Source organism: Leuciscus leuciscus (genome assembly GCF_965113295.1).
Source record: "Leuciscus leuciscus genome assembly, chromosome: 2".
Classification (NCBI taxonomy): Eukaryota; Metazoa; Chordata; class Actinopteri; order Cypriniformes; family Leuciscidae; genus Leuciscus; species Leuciscus leuciscus.
Window position 1 is genome coordinate 50,727,814 of NC_138726.1, and position 20,717 is coordinate 50,748,530.

The 20,717-nt window shown below is 38.4% G+C and overlaps 1 protein-coding gene across 2 annotated transcripts; it reads left to right on the plus strand.

Moving 5' to 3' along the window:
* The first annotated feature begins 445 nt into the window (after positions 1 to 445).
* On the plus strand, positions 446 to 20,217 carry mta2 (metastasis associated 1 family, member 2). Of its 2 annotated transcripts, none has more exons than XM_082160372.1 (18): positions 446 to 883; positions 7,882 to 7,949; positions 8,913 to 9,006; positions 11,679 to 11,796; positions 11,944 to 12,007; positions 13,140 to 13,257; positions 13,450 to 13,552; positions 13,666 to 13,765; positions 14,630 to 14,818; positions 14,919 to 14,993; positions 15,081 to 15,139; positions 15,892 to 15,992; positions 16,105 to 16,244; positions 16,515 to 16,743; positions 16,848 to 16,937; positions 17,891 to 18,009; positions 18,094 to 18,180; positions 18,309 to 20,217. In XM_082160372.1, the coding sequence occupies exons 1-18, from the start codon at positions 856 to 858 to the stop codon at positions 18,438 to 18,440; spliced, it is 1,914 nt and encodes a 637-aa protein (XP_082016498.1). In that variant the 5' UTR covers positions 446 to 855; the 3' UTR covers positions 18,441 to 20,217. The 2 variants fall into 2 exon arrangements, with proteins under 2 accessions (XP_082016498.1, XP_082016497.1); XM_082160371.1 differs by having other exon boundaries at positions 447 to 883; positions 18,094 to 18,236.
* The last annotated feature ends 500 nt before the right edge of the window (positions 20,218 to 20,717 follow it).

Genomic DNA, 20,717 nt, shown 5'->3' on the forward strand with positions numbered 1-20,717 from the left:
TGTGTGTGTGTGTGTGTGTGTGTGTGTGTGTGTGTGTGTGTGTGTGTGTGTGTGTAATTTATTGTAACTCACCTTTACACTGTTTATATATGATGTTTTCCATTTAAGCCCTATATATATTATAGATCTGAAAAGTGTATATATATAGTGTTTATATAGTATTTTGATATTTTAACGACTGCTGTAACAGTATGTGTCGTTCATGCATATTAATTCCTGTACATAAAATTCGTAATAATAATAAATCAATGATAATCAATTTGATATATAAAGTGATACAAGTCTCGCCACATTAGCTTGGTGGCCCAAATGTTCCCCAATGTGCTTCTTAGAAACATTACATTTAAAAAAAGCGGGAGCTCAAGTTTCTCTCTTACAGGAGTTTGCCGAATTCTAAATGACGTTAGCTTCCGAAGATGACGTTGGAGAAGGGGTGCGCGCGCGCTCGTGTATGTGTGTGTGAAACAGAGCGGAGGTGAAGAAGAGGAGGATGAAGCAGGGAGCGGAGGATGGGAGGAAGAGTGGAGTGAGAGAGAGAGAAAGAGAGAGATAGGCTGGCTATCAAGGGCTCGTGTGAAGTGTGAATGTCTGAGAGGGGCTTCGATGGGAGTTTTATCGCAGCGCCGAAACAAAGACGCGATTTTTTTACCATCCGGAGAAACATTGTAGCGGAAACTTTAAACTTTTACCCGCCAGAGCGGCAGCGCCGTGCCGGGTCCCGGCTTTGTCTCGCGACGGGGGGAAGTACGCCAGCACACGCGAGGATCAAAAGAACCAGCACCAGTTTTGGATACACATTTTGTCTACACGACGAGGGAATCCGTAATTATTGTATTTGTTTAGGAGAGTGAGAGAATGGCGGCCAACATGTACCGAGTTGGAGGTGAGTATTATTGTTGAGGCTAACACTAGCAGCGGGCTCGCGGGGGTTAGCATTAGCATTAGCGCGAGCGGCTGTTTCCGCCTTAGTTACAATGAGCGGAATCCCGTTGCTAAGCGAGCTAGGCTAGTTTCGTTACGGCGGCTTTTGGGTTAACTCAATTTTATTTATTTATATATGTATTAAAGGTCATTTTTAAACTTACTCGGATATAAAAACTTGCATTGGGTCGCAAACTCTTTCGTAGTTTTGATTTAATTAATGAGCCGCCGCAAGCAAGCAAATGAGCTAATAATGAGGAAACCCGTCCGTTAGTTGATTAACTTATGATGGTTTTTACTCACTTTTTCAAGACTTTCATTCAAGTTTTTGTTGTACACGTTGCCTGAACCGTGCCATTCTGTCAAACTTCTGACAGCTGAATTATATGGAGTGTATATGGGAGTCTCACAGCACGGGATGCGAGGACTTTCGGTTTTGTTTCCTGTTTGAAAAGGAACGAAGTCAAATAATTGTTTATATTGATATTAGGGGGGAAATTTAGACATTTTCAACTTGAACCTAGATTTGGTGTTCGTGGAAAAAAAATCAGAGACGAGAAACGAACGTTCAGTTTATAAGTGTTAATATAAGTGCATTTATGGATCGCGAATTATTTCTATGATCATGCACGTGCAGATGCTTATGCGATTTGAGCTGATATAGCATAGTTGCATTAGTAAATCCAGATACAGTTTTCAGTATGCAATATATACCCATTGTCATCTCTACTGTATGCTGTCATCTATTGTCAGAGATGCTCCTCCTCACTATTTATTGAAATGCATTTTAACGTTACCTTCTGATAATATTGCATGCGCGTTAACGTCATTGACTGGACTTGTGCATTATAGTGCTTTTATTTTCTTAAATCCGGGAATCGACTGTAAATAGGTCACGACAATCAGGCTGTGTTGCTTTAGCAGATGCTGCTGATTGATGCTTCATTGCAGTTGCAGTTTGATCAAGCAGGGTTTGATGGGAAGTTCTGGAAGAAAAACTCCGTTATTACACGCTTGTCAAAATGTATTAGAGTTTATCAAGACTGGGTTCAGAGGAAGGCAAAGTCTACATCTGCTCACAACATCAGTCATTTAAAATGTTTTATACAATTAAAGGGACAGTTCACCCAAAAATGAAAATTCTGTCATTAATTACTCACCATTCATTTATCTTAGAACACAAATGAAGATCTTTTTAATGAAATCTGAGAGCTTTCTGTCCCTCCAACTACCACTATGACGCTTCGAAAAGTTCAATAAGAGATCGTAAAACTAATCCATATAAATTGAGCGATTTAGTCCAATTTTTCTTAAGAGACTCGGTCGCTTTATATGATGAACAGATTTAATTTAGGCATTTATTCACATACATTGATCAGCGAACATAAACAGAAGCTCAACTGAACATGATGAACTTGATGCGCGATAAACCTCATTGGTTCATGCAGAAGCTCAAACGTGCTGCGTTACACGAGAATGAACCTCATTGGTTCATTCAGAAGCTCAAACGTGCTGCGTTACACGAGAATGAACCTCATTGGTTCTTGCACATCAAGCGAAACATGCTTGAGCTTCCGTTTACCACAACTGATCTGTGTGTTGATTGATGTTTATGTGTGAATAAAAGCCTAAATTTAGTCTGTTCATCATATAAAGCGATTGAGTCTCTTCAGAAAATTTGGACTAAACCGCTCAATTCATATAGATTAGTCTCTCTCTTCGTGAACTTTTTGAAGCGTCAAAGTGGTGTTTGAGTAGACTGTCAATGGAGGGACAGAAAGCTCTTAGATTTCATAAAAAAGATCTTCATTTACTTCAGTGCATTTCCCTGTGCTGTTTGCTAGTGTTTTGGGAGGTTTACACAGTCAGGTACTGCTTTAAGGTCATTGAACTTGACCTTATATTCTGGCCCCAAGCCCTTGCATCCCCTTTTCACCGCTGTGAATCTGAAGCTTTGTGACTTAAATGCTGTCCCAATGCTCTTTATTTCACCCATCTGATCAGAGTGTGTTTTAGTCTTTAAGCTTCATAGAATACATTAGTGATAGAACAACATATCAGCCAATATCTGCTGAATAGTGATACACTGATATATTGGCCAGACTGAATTATCAGTTGATATTTGGCCATTTTGAAAAAGTCGGCATCTGACAATAACTCTGTCTGATTGGCCGATATCCAAAAGTATTTAAAGTCTGCATGAAAAGAAATTCCTATTTTCTAAATGCACGTTATTGTGAACGATTAATCTGTGCATGTTTTTTTTTTACTCTTACATTTTTTTAATGAAAATGTTACGTATTATATATATTATATGATATGTAATGAAAACCTTCAGTGAAACGACAGACTTCTCCAATCATTTAGTCTGTTTAAACCCCGCCCCTTTATTACAATCAACTGCAAACTCGCATTCAAATCTGCCTCCATCCATCAACCATCATTTCTTTTTAGTTAATCCTTTTTTCTTGTATGTACTTCACAAACGGTACTTCTGGCACATTGCAACTTTATATTCAACCAACAGCCTTGTCAATGGATAATAAACAGTTTCTAATTCTAATCAGTCTTTTTAGTGCATTTTAAATAGGCTATGTAAAATAATAATTAATTTCTAAAGTCCTTTACGGTCAATAATTTGAATGCATATACGGGCGTTATATACCCGTCGACCCTCTCGGACACTGGTGTCTAGATATCATTGATTCGTTGTATTCCTCATTTGTAAGTCGCTTTGAATAAAAGCATCTGACAAATGAATATATGTATAATGTGAATGGAGATATGTTTATTGACATTGGGCTTTGAGAGATCAATATTGTTTGACCACTAGAATCCATGTTTATATCATCTTTGTCCGGGACACTTGTGCCTCTGAACTCTTGGTTTGAATGTCGCTCTCCTATTATGCAAACATGGCACACTGTTCAGTAGTTAACTAGCAAGTGTTACTGTAGCAGTAAGCATGCTACAGGATAAGGGATTCCTCTTCTCCTTTGTGGTGCATTAAGTTCAAACAAGGCAAGATGCAACTGCTCTGTTTGTCAGCCAGAGAGAATTGAAGTGTTTCAAACCAGGGCTATAATTGAGACGGTTTTGGTTCAGTGAAGCTTTCATTGTTTATCATGGGGTGTTAATTGAGACTTCTAATAAAGATGCAAAGAGGATACTTGTGTAGTGATGCAGGCAGAAAATCCTGGTCATGTGCATGTGGGAAAATGCATATATCAGGTGACATTGTGTGGTCTGGTAAATAAGGATCCTGCTCTATATGAGCGCATACTGCTAGACAGATATTTTTATCATATCAAACGACACAGTGACTTAATTTAGTTCGCTTTTTTTTCTCTCTCTCGATGCTTTACACTAGTGGTCAAGCAGAATGGAGTTTTTGAATGGCCAATTTTGCTACTAGAGCAGAGCAGATGCTTTTATCCAAAGCGACTGATATTGAATTCAAGTTGTACATTTTATCATTCATGCATTCCCAGGAAATTGAACCCAAGACCTTGACGTTGCTGGCACTATATGCTCTACTGTTTGAGATAAAGGAATGTACTGACAATAAATGTAATGCATATTAATGATAACAAAAGAGATGCATACAAATGCTGAATTGAAATGAACACTTATTTTACACTAGAGAGATTGACTCAAAATTCAGTAAAATATTTGGAAACAGGAATGGTCACTTATCCATTCGCAGGACAGATCTTGAAATGTTCAAATGAAGATCACGATTAACTTGAATTCTTGTTTTTACCCAGCCCTAGTGACAACCAAGTAAGCAATTTGTAATTTTTCGCCTCAAAACTTGTAAATACTTATAAACCTGATTCATTTTTTTTTTCAGCATCTTGACCAGCATAGTCATCAAGTAAGGGATAATGTACGTCTATCCGGTTGTTATCGCAGAATAAACCCAGACAGGGTGATCAGGACTTGCGTCAGCCTGAAGGGGTTTATTCTGCGTTATAACCAACCAGCTGGATGTACATTATCCCGCTTATTACACGGCTACTTGCCACATAAGTAAATAATTATACATGAAATATTTATCTGAGACTAAATATTTTATTAGCTCACCGAAACGCAAAACTTCCGTGAGGAAAAAACATTCCTAGCAAGCGTATATCGCTGCTGAATTTTGTAACCCAGATGAGCCTGTGTTATCTGTTTTCAGCACGATTGACCAATCAGAATCAAGCGTTCCACAGAGCCGTGTAATAACACTGGTTTAGCGGATTTTGTGAGTTTAAAACAGGACTGGATCTGTTTCTCTGACCAATGGCAGAGCAGAGGATTGTTCAGGAAACCTATCTGAAAACCATCATTTTTGATATTCTGTTTAGTAATGCTAGTAACGCAGAAATTATGCTTTTCACCTATAGGTTTACTTGTATACTATTTTTGTCTCAGTGGATTTTTAGGTGTCTCTGAATACCAGATGCCATGAGCTAACAAAACAACATATCCCTGCTTGAAGAGCAGATGGCTAGACCCTGTTTCTCCTTAAGGGAAATTATTGATCCATGTGGCTCAGTCTCTCTGATTGATGAAGCTCATGAACTTGGGAGAGAGACCTCCATTTTGATTTATCCCTTGTGGCACAGCTTAAGAACATGGCTGAGTAGAGGCGAGAAAAGAAAGCGTTAGTCCGATCAAAGATCAACGTCTACCAAAACGTCCAGATCTGACCAACTCGGACCAGAAGAGAGAGAGAGAGTGATTGCATAACCGAAGTGATGTGTTCAGTGTACAGGCTGTTGACCGTGCCTCATCGGATGTGCTCTCAGTATTGACCCATACCATTGCTCATGCCACTTTCTGTATAATTATTGGATTGTTCATGTGTTTAGTTATGGAATCTGTATTTTTCCCCATGTCTTTAGATTTGAATAGACTACTTTCCTGTTGGTAGATGACAGCATTATTCAAATCAACTAGAATATTACATATATGAAAAGGGTTGTGAAGAACTTTGTGAATAACAGTTGTTCCTGTTCGTTGGAGTTGGAAGAATGCACAACATATTGGAACCATAGGCCTATTACTTTACTGATATTATAGACTTTTTTTTATCAATATTGGTCGATATTGGATATTTAATTGTCATGCTCCTTTCTCCTATTTTTCCATTTGGGTTACATTAGCTACAATCTAACGGGCACTGAAAGTTAAGTTTTGTCCCAAATGACGCACTAGTATACACTATGCTATGTGCTTATATATTATGTACCCAACTGTATAGTGTATGAATTTTATAAGGTTATTTTGTCATTCAACATTAGAGTCTGAAATAGGGATGGGCATTTTTGTCAATTTCGATCATTGACAGGTCTCAAACGAGTACTACTAAGTTATCAACCACTTTCTTAACCAACATAAAATAGGCTAGGTGTCGTTTTAAAGCTTAGAAGTTGGGCTGTGAATATATGCAAAATGACCATCACTTTAACAAGTACTTTTAATTTATGTGCTCTAAGAAATAAACAATCAGACACTGTTTTACAGCTGAAGCGCGATTGGATTGGTTTGATCGTTCAGATTAACATGCTTTAATTTACCGTGCACCATAGAATAGGAGCGCACACCTGAAACAGTGCTGGAATCACTCATCAACCAGGGGCTGCGTTTCTCAAAAGCTTTGTGAGGTAAGATGATTGTGGAGACCATTGGTGGCAATGATGGTTCTATGATCTTCTCAAGCTTACGCTGCTTTTAGGAAATGCGGGCCAGGATCTTATTACTTGATTTTTATTCTGTGTACTTTGATTTTGGCATTTACACATGCAAGTATTTCTTATGTTCAGTAAAATCACTTGTTTGGAGGGTTTTTGGACCCTTTGTTAATTCTGTTTCAAAATAAATGGCTAGCCTACCTAATCCATTGCATGGCTTGAAGACATTAATACATTTAAAATATGTAACTACGGCACGCTCGCTTTTCCTCGTGTGTCTGCTGCACGTGTTTTGCACACCTCAAAACTATGCACTCTAATGATGAGTTTTATCAATTCAATTATTGTCGACAATTAATCAATCTTTGATTAATCATTACCATTCCTAATATATGCACATACATAGTCACTGCTGGGTAGATTAATCACAAATTGTAGTCGTTTACTGATTCCAAATTACATGACAAAAATTTAGTAACGTAAATCATTACACATTACACTACTTTTAAATTACTTTTGACCGAACTCGTTTATCACGTTGAACTTCATAGGATAATCTTGTAACATATTGATATAACGATACAAAGAGAAAGAAAATATAAGTGCATTAAACATTACGTCAGGGTTTCTGTAGGTGTAACTGCAGGGGGTTTGTGAGTTTAATGAAAAGCTAATGATTAAATAAATCATAATTTAAAAATAAAATAAATAATTTTGAAATTATACAAATTATAATACAAATGTGTTTAAAAGACAAAAGACCTCCCAAAGACATAGCAAAACATTGTTAAATGGACTTACTGAGTGATAATTCAAATAATAATTAATGTTAGTCAGGAGATTATTAGAAATACAGTGTTGCATTGTTGAGAAACGCTTAAAAGTGAAATGAAGTTGTGAAATCCTTTGTGGCCTTTCAATTTTCCATGTAATTATAGCCACCTGACTAGTGGCTGGTCTGTGTGCACAATTTCACAAAACTAGAAGACTTTTTGAATGTATATAAGCGATATATTTTTAGAAAGGACATTTTAAAACCTGAAAAAGGATTAGTGACAATCAAATCCTGAATGATTTATTTTATTGCCATTGTGTGAATAATGTAATTATGTAATCAATAAAAAAGTAACTACAGTCTAATTGCGAAGTATTTGAAAACTTTTGAAATCTGATATATGTATATATATATATGTGTGTGTGTATACATGTGTATACTTGTCTTTAAGAAATTAAACTCAATGATGTGTCACTTACAGATGGTTTCTTTTGTCTACTGCAGATTATGTGTATTTTGAAAACTCCTCCAGTAACCCGTATCTGATCCGCCGAATAGAAGAACTCAACAAGGTGAGTTTTGGAACATGTTCCATCTAATCACTTAACGTAATCTTAAAGAAAAAAATAGGCCACTGCTTTTGCTTCCTTTTTCTTGATGCATGCAGGTTTTTGTTGTTTCCGTTTGCTTTCATTTGGCCTTAAGCTATTTTTGACCAGCATGACTTAGCCTAGACTCGAGTCAGACTGACTGTGATTGGTTGGGGCTTTTGATGTCTGCCAATCATACGTCATCAATCGGCATGTGCATGTGAACATTACACTGTACGTGGATGATTGACATATGCCAGCTCTCCGCTAATGCATTGTCACTCACGACAGCGTAACAGACTGTCTCTGTCACCTGCTCCCCTCTGTTGTGCATTGCTAATGCTCAGCCATCATGCTGTTGTCTGCCGATGCACGCTGGGCTGTTTGAGATGAAGACCCAGCCATAAGAGACTTATATAATGCTGAGAATGACACAGGCCTGTTTCCTGGAGCAGGGATTAAAAACACTTTTATGTAACCTCATTTTGAAGGGCTGTGAAGCTCAGCGGGATGGGTAAACTAATGGAAGTGGTGTCTTTGTTCAATATGTATATGTTAGTCAGAATTCAGTTTTGTCTTGAATATTCACAACGCTAACCCACACCATGTTGAGTAAGATTTCCATATGGAGTGGTTCATTTTCAGTGCTGGAAAATGAGTAGAAATGTAGTTAACAGGACTCACAACTTTTTACTTTAGTGCTTAAATATTGATGCAGTTTCTTGTAAATCATAGGCAGTGTCATTCAGTCTCACATTCAGTCTCACTTTGACTTGATGAAAGTAGTTCCCTCTAAAGTTATACTAACTATGGGTTTTTACAAGTCCATGACATGAATAGCATTTGAGGTACTTATTTCACACTTCGTGTAGAGAAAATGGCTGTGTATGTACTTTTTGTATTTAGTCTTTCTCACACTGTTTCTTGCTGCTTGTCTCCTCCAAGACTGCCAATGGAAATGTAGAAGCCAAGGTGGTCTGTCTCTTCAGGCGGAGAGATATATCTACCAACCTCAACACTTTGGCCGATAGCAATGCAAGTGAGTACCCAACTGTTTCAGTCTTCTCTTGAATTCACGTCTCGTCTTCACACTTAGGATAAAGTGTTACTATGTAGATGTACTATTTGTATTGAAACACCAACCAGGATTTACAGCTTTGACGGGCACACTGGGAGCCGATTTTAAGGCACCAAAGAGGATCAATCCAATGTGTAAATTAAGTCAGAGTTATTATATAGCCATGAATTTTATACATTGTATGTCTTCCATCTGAATGGAGAAGCAAATCCCTAAATCCCTGATCTTCCTATGAATTTTGTTGACCATACTACTTTATAATTTTAAGACCTATATTGTCACCATGAAATAAAAATCGACTATTCCTTTCTTTTTCTGAAGTGCACCAGCATGAATCGGGACAATAATGGCTACCTTTCACTCGCATGAGATTGCTGCAATTAGCAAACGACAATGATCCATTCAATTCCCAATGGATAAAATCAAGTCTTGAACATTGAACATTTTCTTTCCCTCTCCATTTCACTCAGATATACCTCACAACAAGGAAGAAAAGATTATTGCAATTTCCATTTCATGCCTACTTTAAATATGGTAAAAAATGATTAGTGGAGCTTAGTGTACTACATTCTTGTATTGATGATTGAGGGTGTAATCGATTAGACAAAATATTTACTCATTCACTAATTGGACAGACAAAGGGGCAGTGCATTTGTAGAATTTTAAAATGACATGCATTTCTGTTCTTCAGAAATCTGTGGAGGTTTCTGTGGAGTTCTGCAGGTGTACATGCCAACAAGTCGAAAACAGAAGGACTTAGCAGAAGGACACCAATCTATACAGGCAAAAAAAAAAACTAGATCACTTCCATTATAATTAGGGATGGACAAGATGGTTAACTAGTCACCCAACAGAAAGACTTAGCAGAAGGGTTATCAGCACATCTATTGGTTAAAGGACTGGTGGTTTTGGTTAAGGTTATCGATATTTATCCTTCTATTTTGTTGAGTAACTGTCAGTTGCCCTATTGAAATGACTCTTGGATTCATTTCATGCTATTGTCAGTCTATGCACACATACAGGTAAAATCTACAGGTCTTTGGCTCAATGAGTGGTGCAAATGCTCATTAGTAAACTCAACATCTGAAAATGTATGGAAACTGATGCCCTCTGTTACTCTCTGTCTAGTGTTTTTTTAACACTATCACGTCCTATGCAAGTGCGCTCTGTGAAAAGCATCTGATAAGGTCTGTAGTTGTCAGTTTGCTGAAACGAAGCCGCCTCAGTGACGTATGTGGCCGACAAATACGCCCTCGGGAGGATGCAGCCTTCGAAATGAGATGCTGCTAATATCTACTTTTGCACATCCCTAAATGTACATTCATTATATCACAGCTGCAGGCATCCCACATGTTTGATAAAGATGCTTCATCTCACCTACATGCATGCAGCAGTGGTTCATTTTTATGTAAATTCAGTGAACGTGAACTGCCGTAAACCAGTTGTAATTATGTCAGTGCAGTGCATTAACCTATCCATTCCAGAGTAGGGTCAAGTTTGGGTCGAGAAGGTTATTGCATTGACATGGGCAGTTAGTGTTCAAATCCTTTGCGGTCATGAGAGGTCAGTGTCTGCTTGGCTGCCCGTTTAATACTGAACGAATCCTCCTCTTTATGTTGTGGCCGTCTACTGCCCTGTTACACAAGATCAGGGCTCTCATTTACATCACCACCTCGTCTCTCTACCTTCTGCCCATCTTCCTCCTCCCCCCCACCCCACCCCTCCTGAATGGGCTCCTCTGTGCTTATCCTCAGCTGCCATCCGCCCTGTGCTCTTGGAACAAAAGAGCCTTCATGGGACCCACCGGGCCATGGCGCTCAAAGGGTTAACACTAGGTTAACACTGTCTGGCTAGTGTCTTTGTCAAAGAGTGAAAGTGTTATTAAATGCATGTATGTGTGCGCGTGCATTTGGCTCTGAGGCTGTGCGTGTATGATGGATTTGTCGTATGCGTCTTGAGCGCTTGTCTGCTTGTATGTATGTGTGTGTGTGTGTGAAAGAGAGCTTGTGGCATTTTTTTTTTTAAATGCGTACTTGTGCATGGGGGGGGGGTTGTTGCTCAATGGGGGGATGGGCGCCTCAGGTTTGTTGCACAGGGTTTCCCAGTAAAGCTGGCAGGGACGCATTGGCCAAGGGGAGAGAAAGGAGGGGGCAGGGCCACCGGGGTGGCAGGAGGGGTTAATGGAAAGGGGTGTGGTCTGATATCCCGCCCTTTTCATTGACAGGGTTTCCTTTGGCTCCGTGCAGGGGTGGAGTCTGGTCAGATCGTCTGATAAAGTCCTGCCAGGTCTCCTCATCTTAATACGAGTATCTATTTAAGAAATATCTCTATCGCCATTGTAAATCTGTGTCAAAAGAAAGGTTTTTAAAATGCATTCAAGTCATTTTGAGTTGACCTGCAATTATAATGGTTTGCCTCCCTTATAAGTCAACAGATCTCATGAAGGATATTCAATTTACTTGTTTCTGAATGAGTGTGAAATTGATTTCAACCATTACTAATAACCTAAAGTGATGTGTAAATTTAAGATTTGGTCTGTGTGTGTGTGTTCTGAAAGGGAGCTGGTTCACATCAGACCTAATTGAGGCCATTAGCATCACACTCATGTTTGTGTGTGTGTGTGTGTATTTTAGGAGACTTTGAAGAGGAGTCCAAGCAGCCTTCAACCTCAGAACAGCAGAAACACCAGCTTAAACACAGAGAACTGTTCCTGTCTCGACAGTTTGAGTCTCTACCGGCCACGCACATACGGTAAATACACTCATGCCGTTTACAGACACAAACATCTCAGGATTGAATCACATGATCCCATCAGAACCCAGACTCGGGCTCCATATGTAAGGTATTTGATTTGTATTGATAGTCCTGTTTATACTGTGTATTATTGTTTTTATGCAGAGGAAAATGCAACGTCACACTTTTGAATGAGACTGATGTTTTAACTGGCTACTTAGAGAGAGAGGTAAGTGTCCACCTGCAGTACAAGAGCACTCACTGTGTAGTTTTTCATGGAGTGTCACAAAGCTACCACAAGCCATAGTTTACAGATGGGGCAAAACATGACAACCCTGTTAGAGTGACTCACAAAATCTGTCAAAAGTAGGCATGCTCATAATTAGCTGGTTAACCGACAGTAAGAATTTTCGACCGATTAATACTATCTAAATAAGTAATTTAATTCGGTCCGAATGCAATGATTCGATGTCATGCCTGTCAGTGTATGTATTTCCATATCTCTGCGCACCTGCTCACGTTAATTATTGCTTTCAAAGCTAGTTTGGTATTGCTAGCCTCTCTAAAATTGCCCACCCTACCTTTAATTAAGTAACTGAAATATATTTTGCGTTTGCATATTTATTCCTTTTATATATGGTTTCATTCCAAGCGCTGCATCTGCGTGATGTGACGATGTGTGAATCCTCATATTCTGTTGTTTATGCTTCTATTTGCGCATGTAAACACAAACCCTTCCTGGAAAACAAATTTTGTTATTTTTAATGGGTCACAGACACATTCTAATTTAATTCTAATTTAACAATCTTGTCTGTAAATGGTTAATGATCGGTTAACGAGCTTTGTCGTTAGGGAAAAAAAACTAAAATTAACATACCATCCATAATTAAAAATGATTATTATTATTAAAAGGTCTGTAATGTTTTTAAACTTTTTGCTAACTTTCCTTTTTTATGTGTTTATTACCAAAATTAATTCGGTTGTAAACAAAAAGCTGACTTTTCAGCAGTGTCACATGATCCTACAGAAATCATTCTAATGCTGATTTGGTGCTCAAGAAACAACGTAATATTAATATTTTTGTGGAAACAGTGATACATTTAGGATTATTTAAATGAATAGAAAATATTTTATAACATTCTAAATGTTTTCTTTCACTTTTGATCAATTTAATGTTTCAGTGATGATAAAGTATTTAAAATCTTTCACTGATCCCAAACTTTTGAATGGTAATTCTTTTTCTTCTTGATGTTAGATATTTTCTCTTTTTTACATCAAAGTGAGCACCTTTTGTTGGATTAAAATGAGGCAGCAAGTGCATCAAGTGTTTGTGTTGTCTAACGTGTGTGTTTGTTCTGCAGGACTGTTTCTTCTACTCTCTGGTGTTTGACCCGGTGCAGAAGACCCTGCTGGCTGACCAAGGGGAGATCAGAGTGGGATCCAAATACCAGGCAGAGATCCCTGACAAACTGGCTGAAGGTCAGAAGGTTTTAAATGTCTCTACGCCTCGGTATTACTAAAACATGGTCCTTTTGATGTTGAAAACTTGGACATGATTCTTATTACAATATTGTATTAATACTTCAAGTCCTTGATATTTTCAGAACACATTTTAGGAAAAGTTTCTTGTTGGATGTTGAAGGTCTAATTCAATGTTTTCCATCTCATCAGTTGAATTAGACAGTCGAGTGCAGGAGAAGCTTGAGACAAAGGTTTGGGATCCTGATAACCAGCTGAAGGATCCGCAGATAGACCAATTCCTGGTAGTGGCACGGTTAGTATTTCCCCTCTTTCTTTCTTCTTTTTTTTTTTTGACTGACCATTTTTGCTTCTTTAAAATGTTATTGTGCAGTTGCATGATTTGATTTGTTTTTGTGTTCATTTTAGGGCTGTTGGTACATTTGCACGTGCACTAGACTGCAGCAGTTCAATCCGCCAACCCAGTCTGCACATGAGCGCAGCGGCTGCGTCTAGAGACATCACACTGGTGAGAGAATGGATGCATTCAATCACTCTCTTCCTTAACTACTCATAAAAGTGCATTCCTCATTCATTCTCTCACACTATAGGGGTTGTGTAGGGTTTTCAGAACATACCGGTACTATGAAAAAACAAGTACCGGGTATATTCGGTACATGCTTTCAAATGCTCTTGTTTGTGTTTGTCTGAGCGCTCTCTAAATGTCAGAGGTTTCTATTTATTGCGTGTTTTTCCCAGTGTTGAGCATTGTAATGAGTCACAATCATATCTGTTGAGCGTGTGAATGCAGTGGCCAATCAGAGGTGCTATTCAGTAAGTTAGTCAGAATCCGCTAAACAACGCTGAAAACGCACAAGGTTATTATAACCAACAAAGTGTAAACATTATGTAAATAAAAGATTTATTGTACAATTAAGACTTTTTTTTTTAATTACAAAATGGGAGTTTTCACGAGCGTGCATAATTCAGTGAGCTTGAACTTTAGAGATTGACAGTCTTAGTGATTATAAAGGGAGGCTCTTCTCTTGCTTTGTTTCCCATTCACAATCTCAATACACGTTTAGTTTTTTCTTTTCATGACATTGGTTAAACTTTTCTTTTTAAAACGGAACAATGACCCTTTAAATGTGCGATTGAATCGCAGACTGCGATGATTGACTGTGATAACCATCTGACGAAACAAAACGGGACAATTATTTTAAAGTACGGTTTGGTTTGGTAATTAATTCAGCCGTTTTTTGTTCTGGTAATGGTACCGAAATTGGTACAGAGAACCTTGAAATTTTACTGGTATTAGTACCAACTACTAAAATTTTGGTACCGTGGAAAACCTACATCTGACATTGATTCACACTGTCCTGTCTGTCCGTAGTTCCACGCCATGGACACTCTGCAGAAGAACGGCTACGACCTGGCCAAGGCCATGTCCACGCTGGTGCCGCAGGGTGGCCCGGTGCTGTGCAGGGACGAGATGGAGGAGTGGAGCGCTTCAGAAGCCATGCTGTTCGAGGAGGCTCTGGAGAAATACGGCAAAGACTTCAATGACATTCGCCAAGACTTTGTGAGTTTACAACACCATAATTGACCATTTGCTCTCACACAAACTGCACTATTTGAGAAATTTCAAACGATTTTAATGTACATTTGTTGTTGAACTGCAGTTGCCCTGGAAGTCATTAGCTAGTGTGGTCCAGTTCTACTACATGTGGAAGACTACTGACCGTTACATTCAGCAGGTATGAAGCTTTGCATGCTTTTAAAATCAACTTTGCTTCATGCATATGAATGTGTATCTGAATCAAGTTAATTGTTTTACCCACCAGAAAAGACTAAAGGCAGCAGAGGCTGACAGCAAGCTGAAGCAGGTGTACATCCCCACCTAGTGAGTATTCAGTGTCACTGCACTTCTGAATATAAAGGGTGCTTTACAAATAAATGGCACAAATCGTTAGTATTCTTTTTCATTGATAAATGCACAAATCCCATGTAATTTAGAGAGATAATTACCATTGAAGAGTCTGGAGTCTGTAATGTTTTGAATTAAGTAAGTAATTATGCTCATCTAGGCTGCATTCAAAAATACAGTGAAATAAATGTAAAATAATGATTTTCTGTTTTAATATTCTTTTAAATGCAATTTATTCCTGTGATGCAAAGCAGAATTTTCAGCATCATTACTCCAGTCTTCAGTGTCACATGATCCTTCTAAAATCATTCTAATATGATGATTTGGTGCTCATGAAATATTTCTTATTACTATCAATATTTAAAAAAATGATTGTACTGCTTAATATTTAGTTAAAAACCGTGATACTTTTTTTCAGGATTATTTGATGTATAGAAAGTTCAAAAGATTTTTCTTTGTAACAATGTAGAAGTCTTCACTGTCACTCATGATTAATTTAATGCATTCTTGCTGAATAAAAGTATGAATTTATTATTGTTGAACATAACATTAGCATAGCATGAAAAGTAGCTATTTATGTTACCTATTCTGGTGTATATATGTGTGTGTGTGTGTATATATATCTTTTTTTTTTTTTTTGCTGTATGAAACCATCAACTTATCAGACTCTTTCCTGTAGTATGTTTGTGTCTCCTTTTTGAGAATCTAAATTTTGTTTTCTCCTTCAGCACCAAGCCTAACCCCAATCAGATCATGGCACCTGGAAATAAACCTGGCATAAATGGTGCCACAGGCTACCAGAAAGGCCTCAGTTGTGAAAGCTGCCATAGTGAGTGAACTCAAGTCACTGTACACATCCATGGCTTCTGTTTAGATACAAGCTCAAACATCCTGTATATTAAAATGAGTGTATTCATCAATTGTGCTTGTTACTCCTCCAGCTGCCCAGTCTCAGCAGTGGTATGCATGGGGCCCTCCCAACATGCAGTGCAGACTCTGTGCCTCCTGTTGGATTTACTGGAAGAAGTATGGCGGTCTTAAGACCCCCACTCAACTAGAGGGCGCCACAAGAACTGGCTCAGTATGTGAATTCTGTTTTTTTGCCTTCATGTGCATATGATGTCTATGTTCATGTGCCTATTGACAATGATTACTGTATTTTAAAAATATTAGTGTTTTTAATGCTTACAAAAATCAAAAGTGGAAATATCTTGTAAGTTTCATTGATCATTTGCTGGCTAGTTTATTTCAGGCCAAACATTTTAAAGAGACTGTTTGAAATGTTTTAATACTAAATGGAAAACAGAAAATTACCAAACCAAACGATGAGCATGATGTATCTTTCCAATAGGATGCAGCTCCACGTGGTCACATGACCCGCCAGGAGGTACAGGGCATGTCCCCGTTCACCAGCAGTGCAGGAAGAGCCAAACTTCTGGCTAAAAATCGGCAGACCTTCATCCTGCAGACCACCAAACTCACTCGAATCGCCCGTCGGGTGTGCCAGGACATCCTGCAGTCCCGCCGAGCAGCCCGTCGCCCCTACGCTTCCATTAACTCCAATGCTGTCAAAGCAGAGTGTGAGCAAACATTTGTTGTTGTTTTCTTCATTGGGGGATTTAAAAAAAAATGTTTATTGCTTTTATCTCCAGATTCTTTTTGACTGCCTCTTCTTCTCTTTTAGGTATGATAAGACTTCCTAAAGCAGCAAAGAGTGCTATGAAGAACCGCACTATTCCTCGACCGTCCCTCATCAATATAGTTAAAGAATTGGGTATGGCTTTAGCATTACATCAAAACCAAAATAGTGATATCAAACCGTTGTTTTAACAAATTAAATTACACGCATCACCTTTAAAGGGATAGTTCCCCAAAAGGGAAAATTGTCATCAATTACTCACCCTCATGTCATTTCAAACCCGTAAGACTTGCATTCATTATTGGAACACAAATGAATATATTTTAATGAAATAGGAGAGCTTTCTGTCCCTCCATTGACAGCTACGCAACTACCACATTAACGCTTCAGAAAGTTCATAAAGAGATCGAAAAACTAATCCATATGAATTGAGCAGTTTAGTCCAAATTTTCAGAAGAGACTCGATCACTTTACATGATGAACAGATTGAATTTAGGCTGTTATTTAAATCTAAACATTGATCAACTCACACATCAGTTGTGGTAAACAGAAGCTCAAGCATGTTCGCTTGACGTGCAAGAACCAATGAGGTTCATTCTCGTGTTACGCATCACGTTTGAGCTTCCACAAGTTTTGTTCTCACGCATCAAGTACAGTTGAAGTTCTATTCATCTATCTATATGTGATTAAAAGCCTAAATTCAGTCTGTTCATCATATAAAGCGATCAAGTCTCTTCAGAAAATTCAGACTAAACTGCTCGATTCATATGGATTAGTTTTACAATCTCTTTATGAACTTTTTGAAGCATCAAATTGGTAGTTGCAGAAATCAGACAGATTTTATTAAAAATATCTTCATTTGTGTTTCGAAAATGAATGAAAGTCTTACGTGTTTGGAACGACATGAGGGTGAGTAACTGATGACAGAAGTTTCATTTTTGGGTGAACTAACCCTTTAATGGTGGGAAAATTAGACATAAAAGTGAATTGAATTGTTTGCCACAGTGTTTCTTGAAGAAAAAAAAAATGACACCAGATCATTTGACTTCATGTTTGAATATTAAGGGTTATTATGCTCTTTTCTTTAGCTATTCAAGCTCCTTTGAAACTCAAAGCACCTCGAGGTGCTCCAACACCAATCAACCGTAACCAGGTCAACCAGCCTCGAAGCGCATCCGCCCTACTGGGCAAGAGGCCCTTCGACAACGTGAGTATTCCTTACAAATATACATGAACCTTCTCACAGGTAGAAAATAGTGTACATAGATCTAAGCGCTCTCATTGGCTACAGGCTGGAGGTCATTCTTTCTCCACCAACGGAAGGCCGTTCGCATCGGGAATGAGAGCAGCCAACCAGTCAGTCATTAAGAGGCAGAAGGTCAGTCAAGGAGATGCTCCAAATCCTGTGGTGTTTGTGGCTACGAAAGACACCAGGTATGTTTCAAAAACATCTTAATGTCATGTTTTGCTTTTACCTGGGACTAATTCCAAGTGTGTGATTCACAGAGCCCTGAGGAAACACCTCACTCAGGCAGAAATGAGGCGGGCGGCCAGAAAACCACACCTTCCGGTCCGAGTCAAACTTCCCGTGCCACCCCGGCCACTTCCCGTACCCATCTTACCTTCCAGCACCAGTGAGCCAATTGTGTTGGAGGACTGAGCGATGTTCCAGTAGACCACATCCATTGCCAGAGCATGTTAAACCCACCAATCATCAGCTGTTCTTCATTCCTCATCTTCTGTTGTCCCCCCAGAATCACATATGCACAACCACACTCACGGGAAAATGACGTACCGCATACTCTTACACCAGCATACACCAGAATTCATAGCGTTTTACTCCCAGTGTTAAAGTTTAAGGGTTCGATGCCCTGCTGTCCCGTTGCTTTTTTTTTAATTGCAAATTCTTTTAACTGTGTAATTTAAAGTGAATCATGTTCATTCTAAGATGGTGTTCAAGCACACTTTATTTTTCTCCAGTTCTGTTGTTATTTGTATAAATATTAACAAGATTTTTCAAGAGTTTGATTCTTGTGTGTATGGAAAGTGGGATTTAAATGTGTGAGGGAGTATGTGGTCTTTTTACCATCATTTTCTTAATTTCTTAGGTCGCTTGTGTTAAAAACAAAAATCACCCTTTTTCATGCTAAATAGACAAATAAATGATTGCGCTGCTCCTTTTATTTCAGCCTTTCAGGCCTAGCTGAATTGTGAAAAGATGGAAGGCATTACAGCAAAAGTATTACTCGCTATACAACGGATCTGCAGTCGGGTTGGTGTTTATTGATAGCGACCTGTTTTTTCAGACAAGATTGTTTATTGTGATTACGGATCCTAAAATCCTGCAGTGTAGCTACTCCAGTCAGTGATGTTTGAAGGTCTTGTAGGATTCTAGCTGAAAAGCTCGTCTTAGAATGAAAACACATTTTTGATGATTTAGAAAGGCTTCGGGTTTCAGTAAAGTGTTGAAGGTGTTCATGAATGTAAGGCGAATCTAGGTTTGAGGTGGTCTCTAATAGGAGGTTGGATGTTGCAGTCAGTTTGGCCTGTTTTGTACCTCAATAATTGAGCTTTTTCCATAAACGACTTGAACAAAGCCATACATATTTGTTTTCCACTTCTGCTCTTTTTCCAAACATGTTAACGCACTAGCATTTGTGTTATAATGGTCTTGTGGGCTACTGGGAAGCTAATTATAGCAATTGTAGATAATGAGAGAGGGAAAAGATGTTTTTGAGTTTTTCTAGTAATGACTCGATATAGGCTGATGTTGATTCATACTTCCCCCACCTTATGAATTTTTTTTTTGTAAACTTGATCCAGTGAGAGATAGAAAAGCTGTTTTGAGTTTTCCTTGTCATGGCTCAACAATAGGGTAATATTGATGCATATTTCCGCCTTATGATTAAGCTTTTTTCTTGTCATTTCTTTTTTGTTTTGTTTTTTAGCTGAACGGTTGGGCATTTTGACAGATTTCCTGGCTTGCTGAGGTTCATCAACACAAAATTTCATTGTAAATTGTTCCCCCCATTAGGGGTTTTGTAATGTTTCTTAAACAAATGAAGCGTGCACTGCACACTAAAGACACAAATAAATGTTAACCTGTCCCCTTTTAAGTGTCACCAGTTTTTTATGAAGGGGGTTTGTGACCCTACAATATTTTGGCAAAGCGTGAAGAAAAAAGAAAAAAATACATGTTAACATTGATCTTCATAATGGGAAAGAGTTGGGGAGGGAAGACTGGTTGATTTTTAGGGTTTGATTCAAGGGTGTGAAGGATTTCAGTTCTGTCAAATCAATGACAAGTTTCTTTCAACTCACAACTCAAACTTTTTTTTTAATATTCCAGTGTCTCTGTATCCTTTAATGTATCTTGTGATAAGAAAATAAAGATTTTTTTGTTTGTGGTCCTAAACAGGCAAATTTTCATCTTTCTTTAGAGCAATTACATGGGTATTGATTTATTTGCACTTGCAGCGGACCTTATTCATGGTGGACGCCATATTTTTTCGCGAACGAAAACGAGGCTGTGGATAGTCTACACACAAGCGGGTATAAACCTGTCTGGTTATGTGCAACAGACTTCCGTATTCTGTAAAACAGGTTGCAATGCTTCCGGTCCATGCACCAAACGTGCTTCATTAAATAATGAGCTGTTTCACTCAAGACGCCTTAAAATAAGATACTTAAGATGAGCATAACCTACTGATTATGCGTGCATCGCATGCTGATTGATATCTAAATGTTTTTTTGTTTTTTTCTCTCACTTACATTCGGATATTAAAATGGAGTAAAACGCCAGCAATCAAAATAACTAGCTAGGTTAGCTGATTATCTTTAAAGTCCATAGATACCGCCATCAGTTCATACTGCCATTAACACATTTTCCGACAAGCTGATGCGATAAGACCAGGT